Source organism: Girardinichthys multiradiatus, chromosome 6, assembly GCF_021462225.1.
Source record: "Girardinichthys multiradiatus isolate DD_20200921_A chromosome 6, DD_fGirMul_XY1, whole genome shotgun sequence".
In the NCBI taxonomy this organism is placed as follows: domain Eukaryota; kingdom Metazoa; phylum Chordata; class Actinopteri; order Cyprinodontiformes; family Goodeidae; genus Girardinichthys; species Girardinichthys multiradiatus.
Genome location: NC_061799.1, coordinates 13,483,985 through 13,507,542, shown reverse-complemented (window position 1 = coordinate 13,507,542; position 23,558 = coordinate 13,483,985). Strand labels below are relative to the sequence as shown.

Here is a 23,558-nt window from a genome sequence, read left to right as displayed (position 1 = left end):
CTTGCCTCTTTAATATCCTTCATTTGCCAGATTAATAATTCTGAATAAAGACAAAGCAGAGCACTTTTTGTTTAAACTCATTCAGGTTTAAAATTAATTCTATATATGCTCCAACAGCTAACCAAAATGATTAGCTAATGTCTGTTCGCTATCTGATGTCTGTTCGCTATTCTTACACATTTAGCATGTGTAACTCTCTTTGTTGTGTTTAATTCTCATTAAATATTTCCCCACACTCTATGTAATACAACTTATGCATTTTAATCAATGATTATAGGGCACTCACCAGGTGCTGAAGCCCCAAATGAAACTCGGATAATACCACATATCCCTGTTTTCTCTGTGTTTGAAATACGTGTATTTCAAACACAAATACGTGTACCCCTCCTTGAACCGTCACCTTAACGTGGTGGAGGGGTTTGAGTGCTCAAATGATCCTAGAGGCTATGTTGTCTGGGGCCTAAATGCCCCTGGTAGGGTCTCCCATGGCAAACAGGTTCTAGGTGATGGGTCAGACAAAGAATGGTTCAAGAACCCCTCATGAAGAACACAATATCGAGGCACGTGACGTCGCCCGGTACGGCGGAGCCGGGGTCCAACCCTGGAGCCAGGCCTGGGGTCGGGACTCGTCGGAGAGCGCCTGGTGGCCGGGTTGCTCCTCGTGGGACCCGGCCGGGCCAAGCCCGAACGAGAGACGCGAGGCCATCCCCCAGTGGGCCCACCACCTGCAGGGGGAAGCGTGAGGGACCGGTGCAAAGAGGATTGGGTGGCGGACGAAGGTGGAGACCTCAACGGCCCGATCCCCGGATGCTTAGGCTGGCTCTAGGGACGTGGAATGTCACCTCGCTGGGGGGGAAGGAGCCTGAGCTTGTGCGGGAGGTCGAGAGATATCGACTAGAAATAGTCGGGCTCGCCTCCACGCACAGCGTGGGCTCTGGAACCCATCTCCTTGAGAGGGGTTGGACTCTCTTCTACTCTGGAGTGGCCCACGGGGAGAGGCGGCGGGCTGGTGTGGGTTTGCTTGTTGCCCCCCAGCTCAGCCGTCTCGTGTTGGGGTTTACCCCAGTGGATGAGAGGGTTGTATCCCTGCGCCTTCGGGCTGGGGAGAGGTCTCTGACTATCATTTCAGCCTACGGGCCGAGTGGTAGTGCAGAGTACCCTGCCTTCTTGGCGTCCCTGTCGGGGGTGCTGGATAGTGCCCCTCCCGGGGACTCCATTATTCTGCTGGGGGACTTCAACGCCCACGTGGGGAACGACAGTGACACCTGGAGAGGCGTGATCAGGAGGAATGGCCTCCCCGATCTGAATCCGAGTGGTGTTTTGTTATTGGACTTCTGTGCTAGTCACGGATTGTCCATAACGAACACCATGTTCAAACATAAGGGTGTCCATCAGTGCACTTGGCACCAGGACACCCTAGGCAGGAGGTCGATGATCGACTTTGTTGTCGTATCATCAGACCTTCGGCCGCATGTTTTGGACACTCGGGTGAAGAGAGGGGCTGAGCTGTCCACTGATCATCACCTGGTGGTGAGTTGGATCCGCTGGAGGAGGAGAAAGCCGGACAGACTCGGCAGGCCCAAGCGCATAGTGAGGGTCTGCTTGGAACGCCTGGCGGAGCCCTCGGCCAGGGATGTATTCAACTCCCACCTCCGGGAGAGCTTCGACCAGATCCCGGGGGATGTTGGAGACATAGAGTCCGAGTGGACCATGTTCTCTGCATCTATTGTCGATGCTGCTGCCCATAGCTGCGGCCGTAAGGTCTGCGGTGCCTGTCGTGGAGGCACTCCCAGAACCCGGTGGTGGACACCGGCAGTAAGGGATGCTGTTAAGCTGAAGAAGGAGTCCTATCGGCTGTGGTTGGCTTGTGGGACTCCTGAGGTGGCTGACGGGTACCGTGAGGCCAAGCGTGCTGCGGCCCGGGCTGTGGCAGAGGCAAAAACTCGGGCCTGGGAAGAGTTCGGTGAGGCCATGGAGAAGGACTACCGGTTGGCCTCGAAGCGATTCTGGCAAACCGTCCGGCGCCTCAGGAGGGGGAAGCAGTGCTTTGCCAACACTGTTTATAGTGGGGGCGGGAGACTGACCTCGACTGAGGACATTATCGGGCGGTGGAAGGAGTACTTCGAGGATCTCCTCGATCCTGCCATCACGCATTCCGTGGTGGAAACAGAGGCTGGGGACTCGGGGTTGGACTCTTTCATCACCCAGGCTGAAGTCACCGAGGTGGTTAAAAAGCTCCGCGGTGGCAAGGCTTCGGGGGTGGATGAGATCCGCCCTGAGTACCTCAAGTGTCTGGATGTTGTAGGGCAGTCATGGTTGACACGCCTCTTCAACATTGCGTGGCGGTCGGGGACAGTGCCTCTGGACTGGCAGACTGGGGTGGTGGTCCCCCTTTATAAGAAGGGGGACCGGAGGGTGTGTTCCAACTACAGGGGGATCACACTCCTCAGCCTCCCTGGTAAGGCCTACGCCAAGGTATTGGAGAGGAGAGTCCGACCGATAGTCGAACCTCGGCTTCAGGAGGAACAGTGTGGTTTTCGTCCCAGCCGTGGAACACTGGACCAGCTCTATACCCTCTACAGGGTGCTCGAGGGTTCATGGGAGTTTGCCCAACCGGTTCACATGTGTTTTGTGGACCTGGAGAAGGCATTCGACTGTGTCCCTCGTGATGCCCTGTGGGGGGTGCTCCAGGAGTATGGAATCGGGGGCCCTTTATTAGGGGCCATCCGGTCCCTGTACGAGCGGAGCAGGAGTTTGGTCCGCATTGCCGGCACTAAGTCGGACCTGTTCCCAGTGCATGTTGGACTCCGGCAGGGCTGCCCTTTGTCGCCGGTCCTGTTCATAACTTTTATGGACAGGATTTCTAGACGCAGCCAAGGGCCGGAGGGGGTCTGGTTTGGGGACCAGTGGATTTCGTCTCTTCTTTTTGCGGATGACGTGGTCCTGCTGGCCCCCTCTAGCCAAGACCTACAGCATGCGCTGTGGCGGTTTGCAGCCGAGTGTGAAGCGGCTGGGATGAGGATCAGCTCCTCCAAGTCCGAGGCCATGGTACTCGACCGGAAAAGGGTGGCTTGTCCTCTTCAGGTTGGAGGGGAGTTCCTGCCTCAAGTGGAGGAGTTTAAGTATCTCGGGGTCTTGTTCACGAGTGAGGGAAGAATGGAGCGGGAGATCGACAGACGGATCGGTGCAGCTGCCACAGTAATGGGGGCGCTGTGCTGGTCCATTGTGGTGAAGAGAGAGCTGAGCCGAAAAGCAAAGCTCTCAATTTACTGGTCGGTCTACATTCCTACCCTCACCTATGGCCATAAACTTTGGGTCATGACCGAAAGAACGAGATCACGGATACAAGCGGCTGAAATGAGCTTCCTCCGTAGGGTGGCCGGGCACTCCCTTAGAGATAGGTTGAGGAGCTCGGCCATCCGGGAGGAGCTCGGAGTAGAGCCGCTGCTCCTCCACATTGAGAGGAGCCAGTTGAGGTGGCTCGGGCATCTATACCGGATGCCTCCTGGACGCCTTCCTCGGGAGGTGTTCCTGGCACGTCCCACCGGGAGGAGGCCCAGGGGACGGCCCAGGACACGCTGGAGGGACTATGTCTCTCGGCTGGCCTGGGAACACCTTGGGCTCCCCCTGGAGGAGCTGGAGGAGGTGTCTGGAGAGAGGGACGTCTGGGCGTCTCTGCTGAGTCTGCTGCCCCTGCGACCCGGTCCTGGATAAGCGGAAGACGACGAACGAACGAACGAAATACGTGTATTAAAAAAAAAGCTGAACCAAATTAGCACTTTTCTGTTATTAAGTACAGACAAAACTAGTTGTTTAAATTCTGCAAAGTGTTAAGCTAAAGTAGCTTTCCTTTTTTTAAATTTAAACTGACACTTTATATAAGTTATTAATCAGATTCCATGTGTTCATCTGGGAAACTTATTTTTGTGTTGAAAATGCTCTTTATTTTGAGCTTGATCTATTTTTAGAGTTTTGTGGTGTGCTTTACGCAACTGCACCCTTTCCATTGTCTTTAGTGATGTAAGGTTTGGATGCGGCTGTTCGGCCATGGAATCTCATCCCATGAAGCATTTTGCACACTTTTTGTTAGCTACTCTGAAGGCCACAGAAAGTTTGTAGGTCTGTACCTATTAATAAAGTAGGAATTTGGTGGCCTCTGCGTACTATGGGCCTCAGCGTCCTGCCTGAGTGGCTGTCGCTCCCAATCCTTTCACTTTGTGACAAAATCACTATCAGTTGACTGTGGAATATTTAGTAGCTAATTTCATGGCACCACGCCGGAATTCAGTCAGTTCTTCAGAGCATTAGCTTTTTGAAATAAGTTGAAATAATTTTGTTTCTTTAAATTTGCACAAAAACAGATGAGTTCATTGCATTTGAAGATGTGTGTGTTTCTAAAGTAGCACAATTCAGGTGTAAATTAAAAGCATAAACTAAAGCATTAAGAATAAATAATGCAAGATAAAAAAATGTGGTTTCAAGATACTGAAACCACATTTGTTTTTAGCTTTTATATCACCTGAGTCGTTATTAATTGTACATTAATGTTAGGATTGACCTTACATAAACTTGATTGTTTAAGCTCTGCAGTGTTCACTCTCACAGGTTCACTGAGGCGTTTAATATGTGTGAGCTTGATGTTACTTCCTGCTGCCTCTCCTTCCAGGATTGCCCAATAGGCTTTGGCCCTATTCCTCATTGACATACTAGTAAAGTTCCCCCAGTGTGATGGAGGCAGAGCTGTGTATTTTATTCACAATTTTCAGTCCTGGCTCCTGAGACTCAGCTCGCTCCCTCTGCTGATGTTGTCTTTGGTTTGGTGTCTTTTTCTACCAGCATCACTTTGTGAACGGTAGGACTCAGTTTAAAACCTAGTTTTGTTTCTATTGGTCATCTTTTATCAATGTGCAGCATGCTGTGTATGATGTGTATCCTGGGGCAGTTTGGAGTCTCCGTGGGCTCCTGTATGTGTAGCAGACATATTGTTTGCATGTGATGGTTTTTGTGTTTGTGACCCTGAAGGGTGGCTATATTTGGTCACTTTGCTCTGCTTGTGTCAAGCTGCTTCTTATTTTCATTTTATGAGTCAGTGATAGAGCCAGATTAAGTAAGACATGCTAAGAATCTACTGTGCATGATTTACAGTCTCAGCCTGACAACCTATTCAACTGACATTAAACATCTTTAATATGGTGCAATTTTGACAGTTTTCTCTGGTGATGACATTTGATCCATTGGGTCCTTTTATTTTGTGATATCAGGCCCAACATAGATGTGGCTTTTGTTGGTATATTCAAGGAATACTGAAACTTTCTCACATTCCTCGAATCATTCCTCAACATTCCAGTAGGCAAGGAAAACTGCAGTCCCATTTATTATTTTGGCCCCATTAGGATTTTGATATGTGGAACGTCTGACATCCCTCTCCCCAGTGACATCCTCCAGCTCATTCTGGGGGATCCCAAGGCGTTCCCATGCCGGACGAGGTATGTAGTCCTACCAGCAAGTTCTGGGTCTTCCCCTGAGTCTCGTCCCAGTGGAACATGCCCAGAAAACATCCGAAGGAAGGCACCCAACCAGCTCAGCTCACTAGCTACCCACATAAGAAATTATCATTCTGAATCTGTTATAAAGTGTAAAAATGTTTAAAAAGAACACTCCAGTCTTAACCATCTGGATAAAGATCCCTACAGCTATATCTTGTAATGGAACTAGTGGCGCTGCAGCGAAAGAAAACTCCATTCCTACTTCTGCCACTATCTCACTACAGCTGACACCTACCTGCTGTGTGCAGGTACGCACAGAGCAAGTAACCTTAATGCGTGAGCTTTTTTAAAAGGTATTTCCTGTCATGAGATGCAGAGGTGTTTAGAAAACATTTACAGCCAGCCTGCTCAGGCCAGACAGCATGGATGGATTGAAAATTATGTCAGATAAATATTGTAGGCTATAGATCTGTTAATATTTTAAGCAATTCTTTTTATGAACATGACTTGCCTTTTTCACAAGCTTTAGGTCCCTGCCCTCCTTGCTGACATACATGACTGAAATGCCCATCAGCACACTGAAGATAGCATCCTGTTTGTAGCCTGGGTAAAGGGGCAATTTCACTGATTTTACAGAGCAGCTGTAGTTGGTGATCTGACATAGTGAGACTGGTCGAAACAGGACAGAATTAATGCTAACTGAAGAAAGATAATTTAAAAGCATTGTGTGCTCTTTTAAAACTTTGTTCTATATGTGAATGTCAGTTTCATATATTTAAAACTTTTTTTTTGTCTTTGCCAACAGGTTTCACAATATTTTTCTGTGAACTTTCAGAATTTCAGATTTTATGCTAATTAAAATTTGTCCAGATTTCTAAAATGTAAAATTAACTCTTTCCTGAAGCTAAAACATCAATGCCAACTTCAGCATCGTGCCATAGATGAAGGTTTGTACTGCTAAAGAAAACCACTGAAGGGAGGAAAATTAGTGTATCATTCTATTCAAACAGATATTTAACGTAGACTTCTTTGTGCCTGGTATTTCACTTCAGAAAATAAAAATAAGGTAATAAAATAAATTATATTATATTATATTATATTATATTATATTATATAAAATAATAAGAGTTTCAATTAGTTATCCTTTTTAATGATTAAAAATAATTAATTATAGTGCATCTCTTACCTTTGCTGTTTTGTGGTCAAAAGTTAAATTCCAGCTCTGAAAACCTACTAATGTCTTTTCTCTGCATAACCAAATTTAATGTCATTATGTCATTACAAATTTAATGTCACCTTTAACATAAAATCAAAGCACCTGAAAACTGTTTTGTTCAAACATAAATATCTTCTGCCACCTTCCTGTAAATCCAGGCTTAGAGCTGTTTTCCCAGTTTGCCTGTCTTACATCCATCTGAACATTCCCCTATCAGTTAATCTCTGTACACAAAAGGGCACTTTGTTGTACCAGCTGCTTTGCGACAGTATGCAAATATCTTACTACATGTTTTCAAAATTCTTTGTGTCCGCTGTAACTGATTTTTTTAGGCGTTTCAAGACATTTTGATGTACTGAACGCTTAAGAGGATAGAAAAGTTGACGTTTTTCATGCAAGCAGATAGATGCAGGTAGATGAGGACGGATCTGAATATCGCCAAAGGAGAAAAGTTACTAAAAAGTGTCTCCTTGTCCCCCCACCCCTCCTACCCCTCTCCTCTACTCCCTCCTACCCCTCTCTGCCTGTCACGTGTTCTTTTCACAGCTTAGAAAAGTTTCTGGATTAGGGCAGAATTAACACAAAGCACCGACGCCACTCCAAGCAACACTTGCAAACGGCACAGAAGAAGTGGGGGAATCGAGACGGAGAGAACCCGACGCGACGGGGTGAAGGCACTCGGGCACCTCAGAAGACACCAGAGCTTTGATAGACAGAGGCGGACGAGTCCACTCCAGACAGTGAGTGAGAAAGCAGCAGAGAGGCAAAGGATCCTTGCTGACAAGGTCCTGAAGGATGGAAGAGAAGCAGTTCACTGGAATTCTGGTGAGTTTTTCTCATGTTCAGTGATAAGTGTATAGAGACACAAACGTTTCAAACACAAAGGCGCACAGATGCAGCCACATCTCGGTGGTGTCGTAGTGCTGGGATGCAGCTGCTCAATCACCAGTTGAGTTACTCCCTGCTTCCTTTTTTTTTACCAATTTCAGGCCAACTGTTTTACTGTTATATTTGGGTTTTTACAGGGTTCCAGAACACGTTTTAACTCACTTCCGTCACATACTATGAGGGTAGAGCGTAATTCACAACATTTCATGCACTAATGGGCCTATAGTGACTTTTTGAAACCATTCTGCTGCTTTTTGTGTTGAGGAAGATGCATTTGTTTTTTCTTGTTCCTACACATCTGTCTAATAGTCCGAATGTTTGCTTTCAATTCAAAGAAGAAAACATTTCCTCTGCTGTTCTTGTATACCTTATATCTGAAACCTCTTTTTTTGGAAAGCTGATAAGAGATAGGACCAATACGTAAATGTGTCAGTATCAGGCCTGCCCTGAAGTTGAGCGTCAGTAGTTTGGCATCATTGACAGTCTGGTCACTTCTTTCTCCATCTCTCCCTTCAGTCCAAGTCCTTCAGTCCACCTTAAGACGGCGATAAACACAAACCCTGACTCCCAACTCTCCTATGACATTCTCACTTGCTTGAAGTATTGCTTTCCTTCCCGTTGACATTTCTTCCTTACTCTGTTGTGTCCTTTTAAGATGTTCATCCAGTGAAGTGCATACAAACCGTTCAAACGTAAGAGCAGGCGTTATCAGTCTCGCCTGCTCTCTCTCATCCTCCTCTCTGTTGGTGGATGGAGATTAGATTCATAACTTTTTCACAACTCTCTTATGGGTGTGTTGTTGCTGTCATGTTTCCATGTTAGTCATGGAAAAGTCAGTAAGTCTTTGCACAGTGAGCCTCAGCTGGAGAAGTGTTGAGATGAATAACTTTCACATCATGGAGGTATGAACGGGTTTTTGTACACCTGTTTGAATAAAAAAATGTAGTCAGCCCTCAGGGATTGTTTTTAGGATTAGTGAGATGAATGCAAATTCTAACATGGTGTGAGCAACAGCCTAATACATTTTGCAAAATGTGTTCATAATGCTTTGGGGTTTTTAGGGTTGAAATGCACAGTAAAATGTAGGCATTCACTATTGATTTAAGGTTTCTTAGAAGATATTTCTCTGAATTTTCATCTATGGACTTTTGTACAGAATGTTTTGACACCTGTAAAGTTTATAAACTTTGCAAAAATGATGTACGAATGAGATGTTTGTTTTTAGAAGTTCCTGGCTTTGACCCTCCCATCACAGTTTTAGTTGATTTTTCTTTAAAAATTTGAATATAACAAGACATTGAAAATCATTTTTCCAGCCTTCCCGCCATTATTTTTTTAGTTTGGCAGCAGAGGTAAAGTCACACCATGTGAGTGTCAGAGCAGTCAAGGTAAAACAAAAATAAGTTTTACTATCTTTTGTAAAGACAAAATGTTCATGGAGCGCATCATCTTTCATTAGCAATTAGCATGATTAGCATGTGTAGGATTTCTAAATCTACTATTACTAAAAGTTATTTTTGTGTGTATTTCTTGATAATGTACACCCTTAACTTAACTGTGAGGTTTCTAAAAAGCTGCCATGATTTCCAAATGTTGAGTTGATATTTAAACATTTCACTGATACAGAAAATAACTAAATATGAGTCATGTTTACTCAGAAGAGTATTGTTGTCAGGCCAACATGGTAACACGTTGATGGGCTCATTCAGGGATAGAAAAATGATCAAACTTCTCAGTTTGTTTGTCAGTCGCCAGCCACCAACAGGTGCATCTCTGCCATTGCCTGGCAGTATTTTACCACCCTTTTATATTGTTTCAAGAAAGTTGTGGCGAAGAATGGTACAAACCAAGATGATAGTCGCATTAAATGCATCTGCCTGAATTTATTTACAGTTATCTAAAAAAATGTATATTTGTGGGGTTTTTCCAGTCAAGCAGATGCCAAATTAAGCACAGACTGGTAATTTAAAAAAAAGGACACACAATGAATATTAATTTATGGTGTCATGCAAACTAATGACATTAAGTATAACTGGATTTAATAGTAATGAAGGAAATTTACTAGTATAATTAAATATTTTTTAAGCTGCCTTTGCTAAATAGGGCATTAAAATTCATTTCAAACACAAGTTTCTGTACAATTCCTTCTGGTCTATCATAGTAGTTCATACACAGCTTGAAACTGTAAAACCACAATCGGATGTTGTTTATATTCTAAGCGCTAGATGTTGGCCACGTGCTTCCAGTGTGATCACTGGTATGTGTAGAATATGCATTAACAGACACTGTGGTTCCTTTAAGTACCGAAGACGATTTCACGACCACAGTCCCTACTCTAAACAATACTTCACTTCACAGCACAAGTTAATGTGTTAATTACAATAGGGTCATTCCCCTGAAGTACTGGGCATTAGTGGACATCTCGTTAAAGGCTATTGCAACATAAATATGGTTGTTTATCCCTAAAAATAGCATGTTAAAAACACACATCCCAAACAAATTTAGCCTGAACAAAGATGTTGAAAGTGAGGCTTGGTTTGTCTTTTTGATAAACCCTATCTACTTTTCAAGCACACTGAGATATCAACTGATATATTTATGTGGATCTCTTTTCAGTTTCCACAGTTTAGACACAGGGGAATGTGATCTTTTCTTTCTCTATTTGATGTCTGTTGTGTTTGTAGTTCTGTTGAATAATAAATTCTGCCTAATATTCAGTCATTTATAAACATGAACAAGGCACAGAGCTTTGATGAAAATTAGTATAAACTCTCTTTCCTCTAATTTTCCCCTGCTGATGGCTGAGGGTGCTGTCTTCAGAAGCATTTCACAGTGATGTTTGCACACTGATGTCAGCTGTGACTTCAAGTCATCAGCTACCAATCAAAGATAGTGTGTGTACATGTGTGTGTGCCCAGTCAAAGTGTTGCTCCCATCGCCAACTGTCTCTTTGTTTCTTCTTCCTCTCAGTGCACCCACTCTACCTCCACCCTCTCTTTAAGGTCTTTTATCGGCTAGATCCTCCTCTCACATTGTTTCACGTCCACAATTACAATTTGTAATTGTGATTTATTTGTCTAACCTTTTAGATGTAAACTACACACCTAAACTGCCGTTTGAAGAGAGGAAAATTGCTTTTGTTTTCCTTTTTTCTGAAAGTTCCTGCTCTTTTCGTCGAGTTAGATTTATCTATACTAGCCCAGATGGTTGGTAGATGGACCAGTCACCGTAAATCTCGGCACACACTAGGCAGTAGCTTCCTGCTACCGCTTGGCTCGGCCCATAGTCTTCTGCCAGGACTCTCTCAGTCCAAACTTAAATCTCCTGCCACCGCTCATGGCTCTCAAAAGGTACCCCATCTCCCTCAATCTTACTGTTGTCTTTGACTGCCCTGGAAGCAGCGACTTCCACAGAGCGGATTAGCAGATGGTGCCCTGGCATTATGTTTTCACCGGATGAACGGATAGCTGTCTTTTTGTTTTTACTCCTTGGTGACTACCTTTGCACTTGCAGTCTTTAAAGTCTCAGTGGTTAAGATGTATGTTGTGGGATGTGAGGGTAGGAGGAGAAAAAGGAGGAGTTGGACTGCTGTGTTGCTGATTTGTCAGCTCAGAGCTGCATTCACATGTCAGGCAGTGTGGACCACAGCGGCAGCTCCATCAATTTTCAAGGCCAAATGGGGGAGGAGGTTACCTAAATCTGGACTATGATCAAGGAAGCAACAATTTGGAAGGTTTTACTGGCAGTTCCTCTCAGGGTTAAAGCTCTGTCAGCAGTCAAATTTAAACCTTTTTCAACCGCTGCATAACTGTGATTTCTCCTGCACATTTAACTCTGAATTGTGTGCAGTTTAACTTCTGCATCTGCTGTTTTTAACTAATGCACTGCATGTCCACCATCAAACCCCGATGTTATGGTGCCTTTCCACAGGTGAAGCTGTGTGCTCATTTCTGTGCAAGTGGGATTTGTCTTTTCCTTCAAGCAGACTTGTCCCTTTTTGTGCACTGCTTGGCTAAAGTCATGTCAGAGAGGTTTTAAGATTATGAGCTTCTTATGGACCAATTAGTCATCTCTGTTCTAATGAAAATTGACTTTTTATTTATTTCCTATGCCTCATTAAGCTGTCTTTGACACCTTAGCACCAGAAAAATGTTGATGACAGAACTATAGAATAGAAAGGGACTTATCATGGCAAGGAAAGGACAGGAAGAGGAAGGCAGCAATGGTCTGCTGTGGTGCCTCCTGAAAGAGAGAACACTTTTTGACATTAGATCTTTGGGCAGTACAGAATTTTACATCCAGTTCCTGCACAATAGTGCTGAACATTTACATATTTTGTCACATTATACCAACACAATTCAGTGGGTTTTTTGGGGGGAAATTTATGAGATAGAGGAACACAAAGTAGTGCATTATCACAAAGTGGTAGGAAAACAATCTCATTATTTTATTTTTAATTAAAATCTAAAAAGTGTGGTGTGCATTTACAGGTCCTTCTCAAAATATTAGCATATTGTGATAAAGTTCATTATTTTCCATAATGTCATGATGAAAATTTAACATTCATATATTTTAGATTCATTGCACACTAACTGAAATATTTCAGGTCTTTTATTGTCTTAATACGGATGATTTTGGCATACAGCTCATGAAAACCCAAAATTCCTATCTCACAAAATTAGCATATCATTAAAAGGGTCTCTAAACGAGCTATGAACCTAATCATCTGAATCAACGAGTTAACTCTAAACACCTGCAAAAGATTCCTGAGGCCTTTAAAACTCCCAGCCTGGTTCATCATTCAAAACCCCAATCATGGGTAAGACTGCCGACCTGACTGCTGTCCAGAAGGCCACTATTGACACCCTCAAGCAAGAGGGTAAGACACAGAAAGAAATTTCTGAACGAATAGGCTGTTCCCAAAGTGCTGTATCAAGGCACCTCAGTGGGAAGTATGTGGGAAGGAAAAAGTGTGGCATAAAACGCTGCACAACGAGAAGAGGTGACCGGACCCTGAGGAAGATTGTGGAGAAGGGCCGATTCCAGACCTTGGGGGACCTGCGGAAGCAGTGGACTGAGTCTGGAGTAGAAACATCCAGAGCCACCGTGCACAGGCGTGTGCAGGAAATGGGCTACAGGTGCCGCATTCCTCAGGTCAAGCTACTTTTGAACCAGAAACAGCAGCAGAAGCGCCTGACCTGGGCTACAGAGAAGCAGCACTGGACTGTTGCTCAGTGGTCCAAAGTACTTTTTTCGGATGAAAGCAAATTCTGCATGTCATTCGGAAATCAAGGTGCCAGAGTCTGGAGGAAGACTGGGGAGAAGGAAATGCCAAAATGCCAGAAGTCCAGTGTCAAGTACCCACAGTCAGAGATGGTCTGGGGTGCCGTGTCAGCTGCTGGTGTTGGTCCACTGTGTTTTATCAAGGGCAGGGTCAATGCAGCTAGCTATCAGGAGATTTTGGAGCACTTCATGCTTCCATCTGCTGAAAAGCTTTATGAAGATGAAGATTTCATTTTTCAGCACGACCTGGCACCTGCTCACAGTGCCAAAACCACTGGTAAATGGTTTACTGACCATGGTATCACTGTGCTCAATTGGCCTGCCAACTCTCCTGACCTGAACCCCATAGAGAATCTGTGGAATATTGTGAAGAGAACGTTGAGAGACTCAAGACCCAACACTCTGGATGAGCTAAAGGCCGCTATCGAAGCATCCTGGGCCTCCATAAGACCTCAGCAGTGCCATAGGCTGATTGCCTCCATGCCACGCCGCATTGAAGCAGTCATTTCTGCCAAAGGATTCCCGACCAAGTATTGAGTGCATAACTGTACATGATTATTTGAAGGTTGACGTTTTTTGTATTAAAAACACTTTTCTTTTATTGGTCGGATGAAAAATGCTAATTTTGTGAGATAGGAATTTTGTGTTTTCATGAGCTGTATGCCAAAATCATCCGTATTAAGACAATAAAAGACCTGAAATATTTCAGTTAGTGTGCAATGAATCTAAAATATATGAATGTTAAATTTTAATCATTACATTATGGAAAATAAAGAACTTTATCACAATATGCTAATATTTTGAGAAGGACCTGTATATCCAGCCCCTTGAGTCAAAACTGTGTAGAACTCCCCTGTAATTACAGCTGTATGGTTTTTTTTGAGTATGTCTTGAGCAGTTTGCACATCTACAAATGTATTTTTTTGCCATAGTTCAGTGAGATTAAATGGAGAGCATATGTGAACATAAATGTTCAAGTCTTCTCAGAGATTCTAAGTTAGATATAGATCCAGATTTTGAGTGAGTCATTCTAACACATAATTATGCTATTATAACTTACACAGATATTGTTAACGTGGTCCTACATGAGTCTGCGATTGTCCGTTAGTACCCCATTGCTTGGAAGCATTTCAGTGTGTGTGCGTGCCATTTCCCAGGGGTTGTGGGGCTAATGTGTGCTGTAGGCTGTGAAGTGGAAACTAAACAGAAAGAAATAGTGGATCCTACAGCCAAAACGTCCATGAGGTCAGGACCCACATACTCACGCATACACACTCCCAAACTCCCACACACAGACAACACACTTAACACAGCCAGGACACACATTAGAATCCTACACAAACTAAAACTCAAGTTGAAATGATGCGATTTTCTTTTTTCTCACATTTTAGACATCATCCCAGTGTCATGCGGTATGGGATAATTATTCAGTGGCTTGTGTTGAGTCAGAAATTGTTTTCCTGACGCATGACTTTGTTTGCAGTCATGCTGCATGTGCTGACAGATGCTTTCCGTAGCTTGCTCTCCACTACGTGTTCCAGACTGTTTGTGAACACCTACAGGTGAAAAATAGACTTTATCTCTCTCTTTTTGTTGTTATGTAAGAAACATATTGAGCTGCCAGTCAGTCCGTTTAGTTAACAGCAGTGCTCAACAACCATGTTGACTGCCTCTAAGGCAAAGGGCCAACAAGCAGATGTAAACGGAGAGCTAGAGATAGGGAGACAGAGTTTAGAGGGCAGGTGGAGGAGGATGAAGTCAGATATGATTTGGTCTCTCATTTCATTCCACCTCCCGACTGACCAGCTCACTGAAAAAAAAAAAATAAATAAAAGAACTTGCTCAACTGTACACAGAGTCAGTTGAACTGTTGAAACTGTGGCGAGCATACAATTGAGACACACAGGCCACAAATGCCAAACACGTCCACTGCTGGGCACTGTTGAAAAGGTAACTCACCACCCACCGACTTTCAGTGCACGCACGCACGCACGCACGCACGCACGCACGCACGCACGCACGCACGCACGCACGCACGCACAGGGCTCTATTATGTGTAAGAAAACCTGTTCTGGCTGAAAATTCTGTTTTCTGATGTTTCTTCTTTTCCAGCTTTTATCTGGTTTTAATGAGCCTGCCCTCCGTTCAGCCCAATAAAAACATAAGACAAACAAGTTAAAAAGAGGGGACTTCACTCCCTTTCTCCCTTGTCATCAGAAGTCAGAGAAATATGGACAGGGTCCGGAAACAAAGGACCTGCTAAATCTCTCCCAGTTTTTGGAGTTATTATCATTTTCAACGATTTCCAGTAGAACTCTTTTTAAAAGCCTTTTCAGTGGAATATTTAGGAATTTGTTGCACTTGAACTCAACCTGGTTTCTAGTTATACGTGCGTTTGCTGGTGTTGAATGGCAGCTGTAGGCTCTATAGGATGAAGGGAGTCGTTTTTATTACATTTTGTCTTCCCACACTAACTCCATTTCAGCTTAAAAAACTAGAAATCCACCAAGGAGATATTTTGTGGCTAGTTTTCTGATCACTAGCTTTGTAAAACTTTTACTTGAGTTCTTTTGAAGATCAATGAGTAACTAAAAATTATTTTTCTACTTTCTGACTAAATAAAAGATTTGACAGATTTTTTGATTGTGAGCTTCAGATCACCAGTTTAGACAAGTCAAGCTTGGCTGGTACCTATCTCCAGCGGTCTTTGGTCGAGAGGCGACACAAAGACAAACAACCATGCATGCACATACTCATACCTAATTTTAAAGAAAGAAATTAACCTTCATTAACAGTCATCTTTTTGGGCTGTGGGAGGAAGCCTGGCTACCCGTAGAAAACCTACCCATGCACGGGGAGCAGAAAGACCCCTGCCCAGGATTTGTACCTAGGATGCAGCTCTTGATCTAAACCACATTTATTGAACCCACGTCTAATAGTTGCCCTACCAACAATTGCCCTCACCTGAGTGCTATGGCTCTCTGTAGCTCCTCCAGAGCTACCACTGACCTACGGCTGCCTACCTGATTAATGCTAGCCTTGCTTTCGGTTTAGGTAGCTGAGATTAATGGACAGTTTTATCAGAAGAGTCTATGCTTCAAAATACAACAGGTTCAACAGGATTGCTGGGGATGGCATCTTGGAGTGTCGGCTGCGAAACAGACGCCTGTGTTGGTTGTTTGATAAAAAAATAATAAGAGTACATGTTTGATTCTTCACTCATTGTGAGATTGGCGACATTTCCTAACACAGCATGTTACACTGCAAACATTTCTGGATTATTCAACATCAGAATCAGAATCCAAAATCAGAATCAGAAAAAAAACTTCATTGGCCAGTAGTGTTTCACACGTACGAAGAATTTGCTTTGGTGGTAAGGTGTTACACATAGACAAACATACAGCTGACATAAATACAGTTGAAAATATGTAGTTAAAAACACATAAGTAATAAGTAGCAGACTGAGTTAACAACCAACATATCTCTGTAGAAATCAGAGATGTGTTACACCTTTTGTTCTCCCCCTTAAATACCTCACTGATACTGAAAATACCCGTCTTCTTCCTGCAGCAACGACTTCATTACAAAACAGTGTAGTTGCCACCAGGCTACCTGGTATAGGTCATGTACGGTGCCTTTACTGGTCGGAAAAATGAATTAGTAGTTTCTAAACTGCTGGTTACAGACACCAGTCTACCAAGATAAAAATACATATAAGTTAAAATATAAATGAGTTGAAATATAAATAAGCATGTTTTGATTTTTATGAGAAAAGGCCTTGCTGATTGTGCATAAACATGATAGATGTAGGTGTAGCTCAGCTGGAGAAGAGTTGTGAATGTGCTCACTAATGAAGTGTAAAGATTTTCTGTGATAACTCAGGTATGGGCCATCTCCGGTACTGCATGGGCTTCAGGCTTTCTGATAGACTGACATGTTCAGATGTTAAATTAGTAATTCAGTCAGTAATTCAGCTACAATGGAGCAAGTAATGACAATGTGAGAAATATTTAAACATATTTGGTTTTAAAAGCATGCTTTTTTTAAAATTTAGGAAAAGTATGAAAAATCGCTTCCCCTGTCTTACCAGCTTTCTAATTCCACTTTGCTGTGATTTCTCTCATGGTTTTAATGTTCTTGCATTTAATGAAGCGGGGATTAGCTCCTGATCAAGCAGCCGCAGCACCTTGGACAGTGCTTTGTCCTCTGAAGGTATATTTTCTTTCTTTCACCTTTTTTTTCTTCCTTTTAACTTTTGTCACATTTTCAGCACGATGGTGACTTTTGCCACGTGAGGCCAACTTCTCTCACATGTTTCCCACTTTTCATCCTCAGCAATGGTCCCATATGTTTGTCAAAACGTGTGTGCTGTGTGCTTTTTCCAGCCCGATTTGTTCCCATGCCTTCTCTCCGATGAGCCCCAGTCTCCCCGGGGGTCCAAGCTGAAGCCACGCTATTTATACAGAGCGAACAGCTGGGGCCCTCCCAGCCAAAGCAGTGAGGGATGGGGGGGTGGAGGGGGTCGGAGGGGTGGGTGGAGTAACTAACATGGAAAACTTTAGGTTCAACCAAGCGTTGGAAATGTCTCGCTGTTCCCTCTTTTTTTTTTTGCTCCCCGACATTTCTCTCTCTCTCTCTGTCTCTCCCCTGGAGAGGCCAGGTCATATTCAGTTCAAGTCTGCTTGACCCTTGAACAAACATCACTCACTCATCTGAGTCTTATTCATTGTTGTCCTCTTCATTCATCTTTAATGCTTTCTTCACCCTTCTGTCTGTAAGCTTTTTTCTGAGATTGTTGAGTTGGACAAAGCTGCCCTGGTGCTACAAAATTCTCTTTTCTTCTCCTCTGTGACTCCTGTAGTGCTTGTCTTATTCAGAATTCTGGTCAAGTTTCACCTACACCAGACAAGAGAGCTCTACCCTCCATGATTTCAGTATTTCCTCAAACGAACAGCTCAGGAGGGAATAGAGTACTCTATCAATGCTTCCTTCACTTCGAAGACCCTTTCACAGCCAGATGTCCCATCACAGGCATGCTGAGCTAATGAGAGATGAAGGGAAATCAACCTAATTACTCTAAGGGACAGATACAGAAATTGTATTGGATTTAATAGGTACAGATGCATCCATTGGCTCACTTTGAAGTTGGCCACACATCGATTTGTTTTTTATTACTTTTGTTCAGATAAAGATAAAATTATGAAGAGCAAAAACTACCGTGCCTTTTTCTTGCTTTTATTGTCCAGAGTCGTTTTATAAATAGCTAAAGAATGGAAGCTTGATAAAGATCTACACTATATTACCAAACGTATTTGTCTGTCTACTTTTACATGTACATGAACTTTGATGACATCCTCTTCCTAATCTATATGGTCTATGTTGATGGACCCACCATTGCTAGCAATAGCGACACAATAAAGGTGTTCAAGAAGGTTGAGGTCAGGACTCTCTGCAGGCCAGTCAAGTTTCTCTACACCAAACTTTACACACCTGCAGCCATGGAAGTGATTGGATCACCTGAATTTATTGATTTGGTGGTGTGACCCAGTACTTTTAGCAATGCAGTGTATATTTTGGGCATGCCTGTACAAGCATTCAAGTTATTTTAACTACTGCTTTCAAAGAGTACAGTGCCTTGCTAAAGTATTCGGCCCCCTTGAACGTTTCAACCTCTTGCCACATTTCAGGCTTCAAACATAAAGATATAAAATTCTAACTTTTTGTGAAGAATCAACAACAAGTGGGACACAATCGTGAAGTGGAATGAAATTTATTGGATGTGTCAAACTTTTTTAACAAATAAAAAACTGAAAAGTGGGGCTTGCAATATTATTCGGCCCCTTTACTTTCAGTGCAGCAAACTCACTCCAGAAGTTCAGTGAGGATCTCTGAATGATCCAATGTTGTCCCAAATGACTGATGATGATAAATAGAATCCAGCTGTGTGTAATCAAGTCGCCGTATGAATGCACCTGCTCTGTGATAGTCTCAGGGTTCTGTTCAAAGCGCAGAGAGCATCATGAAGACCAAGGAACACACCAGGCAGGTCCGAGATACTGTTGTGGAGAAGTTTAAAGCTGGATTTGGATACAAAAAGATTTCCCAAGCTTTAAACATCCAAAGGAGCACTGTGCAAGCAATCATATTGAAATGGAAGGAGTATCAGACCACTGCAAATCTACCAAGACCCGGCCGTCCCTCTAAACTTTCATCTGGAACAAGGAGAAGACTGATCAGAGATGCAGCCAAGAGGCCCATGATCACTCTGGATGAACTGCAGAGATTTACAACTGAGGTGGGAGAGTCTGTTCATAGGACATGTTGGAAACATTTAAAATACTTAATAGGGTCTGAATTGCTATGCTCAAGTTATGTTTAATAATGTGTGAAATAAAATGTATTGTGTAACTTAGTGGCCTGGCTAACAGGCCTTCTGTGTGTGTTTGACCTAGGTATAATTTGCCCGGCAACAGTGAAGATATATCAGAGAGTTCAACTGACATCTGATAAAGTGTATGTTTTTTCTTTGCATGTACATGCCTTGCTTTTGAATAAAAACTGCTGAAGCTGGGGAGGAAAGCAGAAGCGTTTGTGGTGAGCAGCAACGGGGCTGCAGCGTTTCTCCTGGCTGGCCAGAAAAACTTGACTGCGCAGTCTTTGTTTTTATTTGTACTATAAAGTATAGGATAGCTTTTCCAAAACAAACCAACACGCAGGAGTTCTAGGTAACAAACTCCAACAGACAACAATCAGTCGTACACTGCACAAATCTGGCCTTTAGAAAGCCATTTCTCAAAGATATCCATAAAAAGCCTCGTTTAAAGTTTGCCACAAGCCACCTGGGAGACACACCAAACATGTGGAAGAAGGTGCTCTGGTCAGATTAAACCAAAATCGAACTGTTTGGCCACAATGAAAAACGATATGTTTGGCATAAAAGCAACACAGCTAATCACCCTGAACACACCATCCCCACTGTCAAACATGGTGGTGGCAGCATCATGGTTTGGGCCTGCTTTTCGTCAGCAGGGACAGGGAAGATGGTCAAAATTGATGGGAAGATGGATGGGGCCAAATACAGGACCATTCTGCAAGAAAACCTGTTGGACTCTGCAAGAGACCTGAGACTGGGACAGAGATTTATCTTCCAACAAGACAATGATCCAAAACATAAAGCCAAATCTACAATGGAATGGTTCACAAATAAACATATCCAGGTGTTGGAATGGCCAAGTCAAAGTCCAGACCTGAATCCAATCGAGAATCTGTGGAAAGAGCTGAAGACTGCTGTTCACGAACGCTCTCCATCCAACCTCACTGAGCTCGAGCTGTTTTGCAAGGAAGAATGGGCAAGAATTTCAGTCTCTCGATGTGCAAAACTGATATAGAGACAAACCCCAAGCGACTTGCAGCTGTAATTGCAGCAAAGGGTGGCGCTACAAAGTATTAACGCAGAGGGGCCGAATAATATTGTACGCCCCACTTTTCAGTTTTTTATTTGTTAAAAACGTTTGACACATCCAATAAATTTCATTCCACTTCACGATTGTGTCCCACTTGTTGTTGATTCTTCACAAAAAATTAGATTTGATATCTTTATGTTTGAAGCCTGAAATGTGGCAAGAAGTTGAAAAGTTCAAGGGGGCTGAACACTTTCGTAAGGCACTGTATGTCAGAAGACTTGCTTGATTTTGTAAGCAATTATTTTTAAGAAGCCAACCTGGATTAGTTAATTTAATCGGGGAAATAATTACTGGGATGCCTAACAGGGTAAGACTTGGATCAGAATTAAACTTAAACATCCCACCAATATATATTCTGAGTTTGAATTATGCTGAAATACTGATTTAAATGTGTGTGCATGTGTAGACAAAATTTTAATGTCTGATTTACACAACTTTGTTGACTCAGTCTTGAATACAATATTTTTCTGGCAAATATTAAACTTTGGAGTTGCATTCCTTTGGTTCAGGATAGTTATTGAATTGTTTTAATCACCAGGCACGCACTTAAAAGGAAGTGTGTCCCACTGTTTCCTTTAGTTTTTTGTTTATGAGGAACTGATGTCAAAGAGTAGAGTTTTAAAGGACGAGTGTCTGTAAATACAGCAAAAACAAAAGCTAAAATACTGAGACTGGCTCTCCATTGTGTTATAGAGCCAATCAATAGGTTCGGTTCTTTAATGAACATCATCATTTTATTTAATGGTAAATGTACTGAACTTGTATAGTTATTATTATTATCAGAAACTATCCAATGCCAACAGACTCTACTTCTGAAGGGTTAGGGTTAGGTACATCTGACTCAACACATACAGGTTAAATCCAGTCTTGCTTTTGCTAGACTAACAATAAGATGCTTGCTTTCTGTTCTATTTTATGTTTAAATATTAAATGTTGACAATTTGAGACATATTTAAATATTTTTCCAGTTAATTTGGTGCTCTCAAAACGTGTTGAAAAAGTCGAGTTCTTCTTTTAACTTTGCTTTGCTTTAAACATCATACATTTTAAAGACTCATGATTCAGCTGCACTCCTACCTCAGGACAGCTAGAAATATCTGATCAGTGCAGAGCAGGCTGGATGACACAGAAACAGCAGAGGATGCAGGAGTCACTCTTTCACCATCGATGCCATTCTGAAGGATAAAACAATCCAGTGGACTTTCAGGAAAAACCCAGATTTGTTGGTTCAGCCAAAAATTGTTCTAAACCAATGATACAGTTTTGCAGTCGAAACGTACACACACTAAATAGGCTATGATTTTTTTTATGGTTGGCAGCATAAAATGGGCCTTAGTGAGTCATGCAACCAACAAAATCACAGACAATAAACCAGACGCAGGTATTGGGCGCTGACTTTCACCAGGACTACAGATTATTTAAAAAAACTTGAACTGGTACCTGGAACGTGCTAAATATCTAACGCTCTGTTAGGAAACCTATTTCAACTGTAAAGCCATGCTCATAGTGCTGTCATGTCATCTCTGTTTGTGAGTAAACTTGTGAATGATAGAATTATAGTTTCTCATTCCTGCTAGAAAGTGAGGAAAAACAATCTTTACAAGCCAAATGCTTAGAATGACTGACCAACTTTTACTTGAAATTTGAATATTTGCAACTTATCACTCAATGTTGTTTATTCTTGTTGGCCTTTAAAATCACAAAGCTCTATTTCAGCAAATGACAGAAGGGCACTGGAGAGATACTGTATATCTGTATCAATTATGCAGTGATATTTGAAACTGTTTGTTAATACAGATAGGAATACTTTGAAAACAAGGGAAAACCATAAAAGTGGAAACTAAATAGATAAGAACTGAATCAAGAATTATTTTCCCCATACCTGTCACCTTTTCTAAGTGATTCATCTTCGCCTTACCCTCTCCTCTGGCACTAAAATGCTAATCTGATATGAAATATGCAATATAAGTCATTGATTGACAAGTCATTTAACTCTTGAAAGTCCTTTGTGCGAAAGAGGATAATGGTTGATGTACATTTCATCACTTCATTGTATTTCATGTAGTGTAATCAGTTCCTTGGCTTTTTTCAGTGGACAAATACATAGACAGTGATCCGACATACTAATTACTGTTTAACAGGATGTTGCCCATCAGCATATTTCTCCAAACCTGGAATTTTGATAAGCTCGGGAAGTCTCAGGAATGTCTGTGTGAACCAGTCCCAGAAAATAGATAGTGTTTGCCGTTGCAAAAGGTTGTTATGCAAGTATGTATTCAACATCCAACGTTTGTCTTTGTTTCTTAAGATTTCAAGGTCTGACTGGATTTACTTTTGTGCAAACTGCAAATACAATAATGGCCAAAATACTAACTAGATCAATAATAGTTTTTTGACAGAAAATGCAGGATTGAACTCAACAAATGTATTATTTGTACAGTTTAGTCAGGGAGGTCATTCGTTCTGTGAAAGAAACAGGTCATGAAGGGGGCTTTGGTTTAAGGAAGAAACTGTTGTACATCCTGGTTATAATGTAACGTACTCCTCCTCCTGAGTCAAATGGGTTTCTCCTGACATGGATTTGTGGATTTTACTTTGATGAAAAAGTCAATTGCAGTGAGAAAAAACTTTTAAAGAAGTACAGAGAATGTCCACAAATTTAAAAATGAAACCAAAACCAAAAAACATAGAGGAAGATGAAAAACTAACAAACAAATGGGTCAACAAATAGGCAAAAAAGCTAAGACTCACCAAATGATTAACTGTATTACAGTAACCAGCAAGGACTGTAGCAATTAGAAGACACCTGTGTGTCTGACCGGACAGTTCAGCAACGTAGGTGCCTTAAGAATGCATTGCATATTAGCTGTTAGTTCTTTGTAGCAAAGAACATAAACACAGTGTGGCTAGGCCAAGAATAATCTTGTAAATCTGTGTTATCCAGTGAGCAAACATTTGAGTACTCAGAGAAAACCAATCAGCTTGAGCTGAATAATACTGAAAAAGGTAAAAAAAAAAAAAAACATAGCCTGAAAAGGTTACAATTTGCTGAAGAAGATGTTGACTGGTGTAATGAGAGACCTTTCACAGGACGATGAAAACAAAACCTTTCCTTTTGGGTCTAGAAACCACAGGTAATTTGTCAGACATCCCCCAAACTCTGAAGCATGGTGACTTATGCATGTTGGTATGGGGATGTTTCTCATACTATGGTGTTGGAGC

The 23,558-nt window shown here is 42.4% G+C and overlaps 1 protein-coding gene across 2 annotated transcripts in view; it reads left to right on the top strand.

Moving 5' to 3' along the window:
- Positions 1–23,558, top strand: part of slc6a9 (solute carrier family 6 member 9) — a 95,623-nt gene that overhangs the window by 12,342 nt on the left and 59,723 nt on the right. The window contains exons 1-2 of one of the 2 annotated variants that reach the window (XM_047367211.1): positions 4,776–4,852; positions 7,249–7,527. In XM_047367211.1, the coding sequence (XP_047223167.1) occupies positions 7,498–7,527 (30 nt within the window). In that variant the 5' untranslated portion in view covers positions 4,776–4,852; positions 7,249–7,497. Of the gene's footprint in view, positions 1–4,775; positions 4,853–7,248; positions 7,528–23,558 lie in introns of those variants that run through there. The other variant, XM_047367210.1, reaches the window with a different exon arrangement.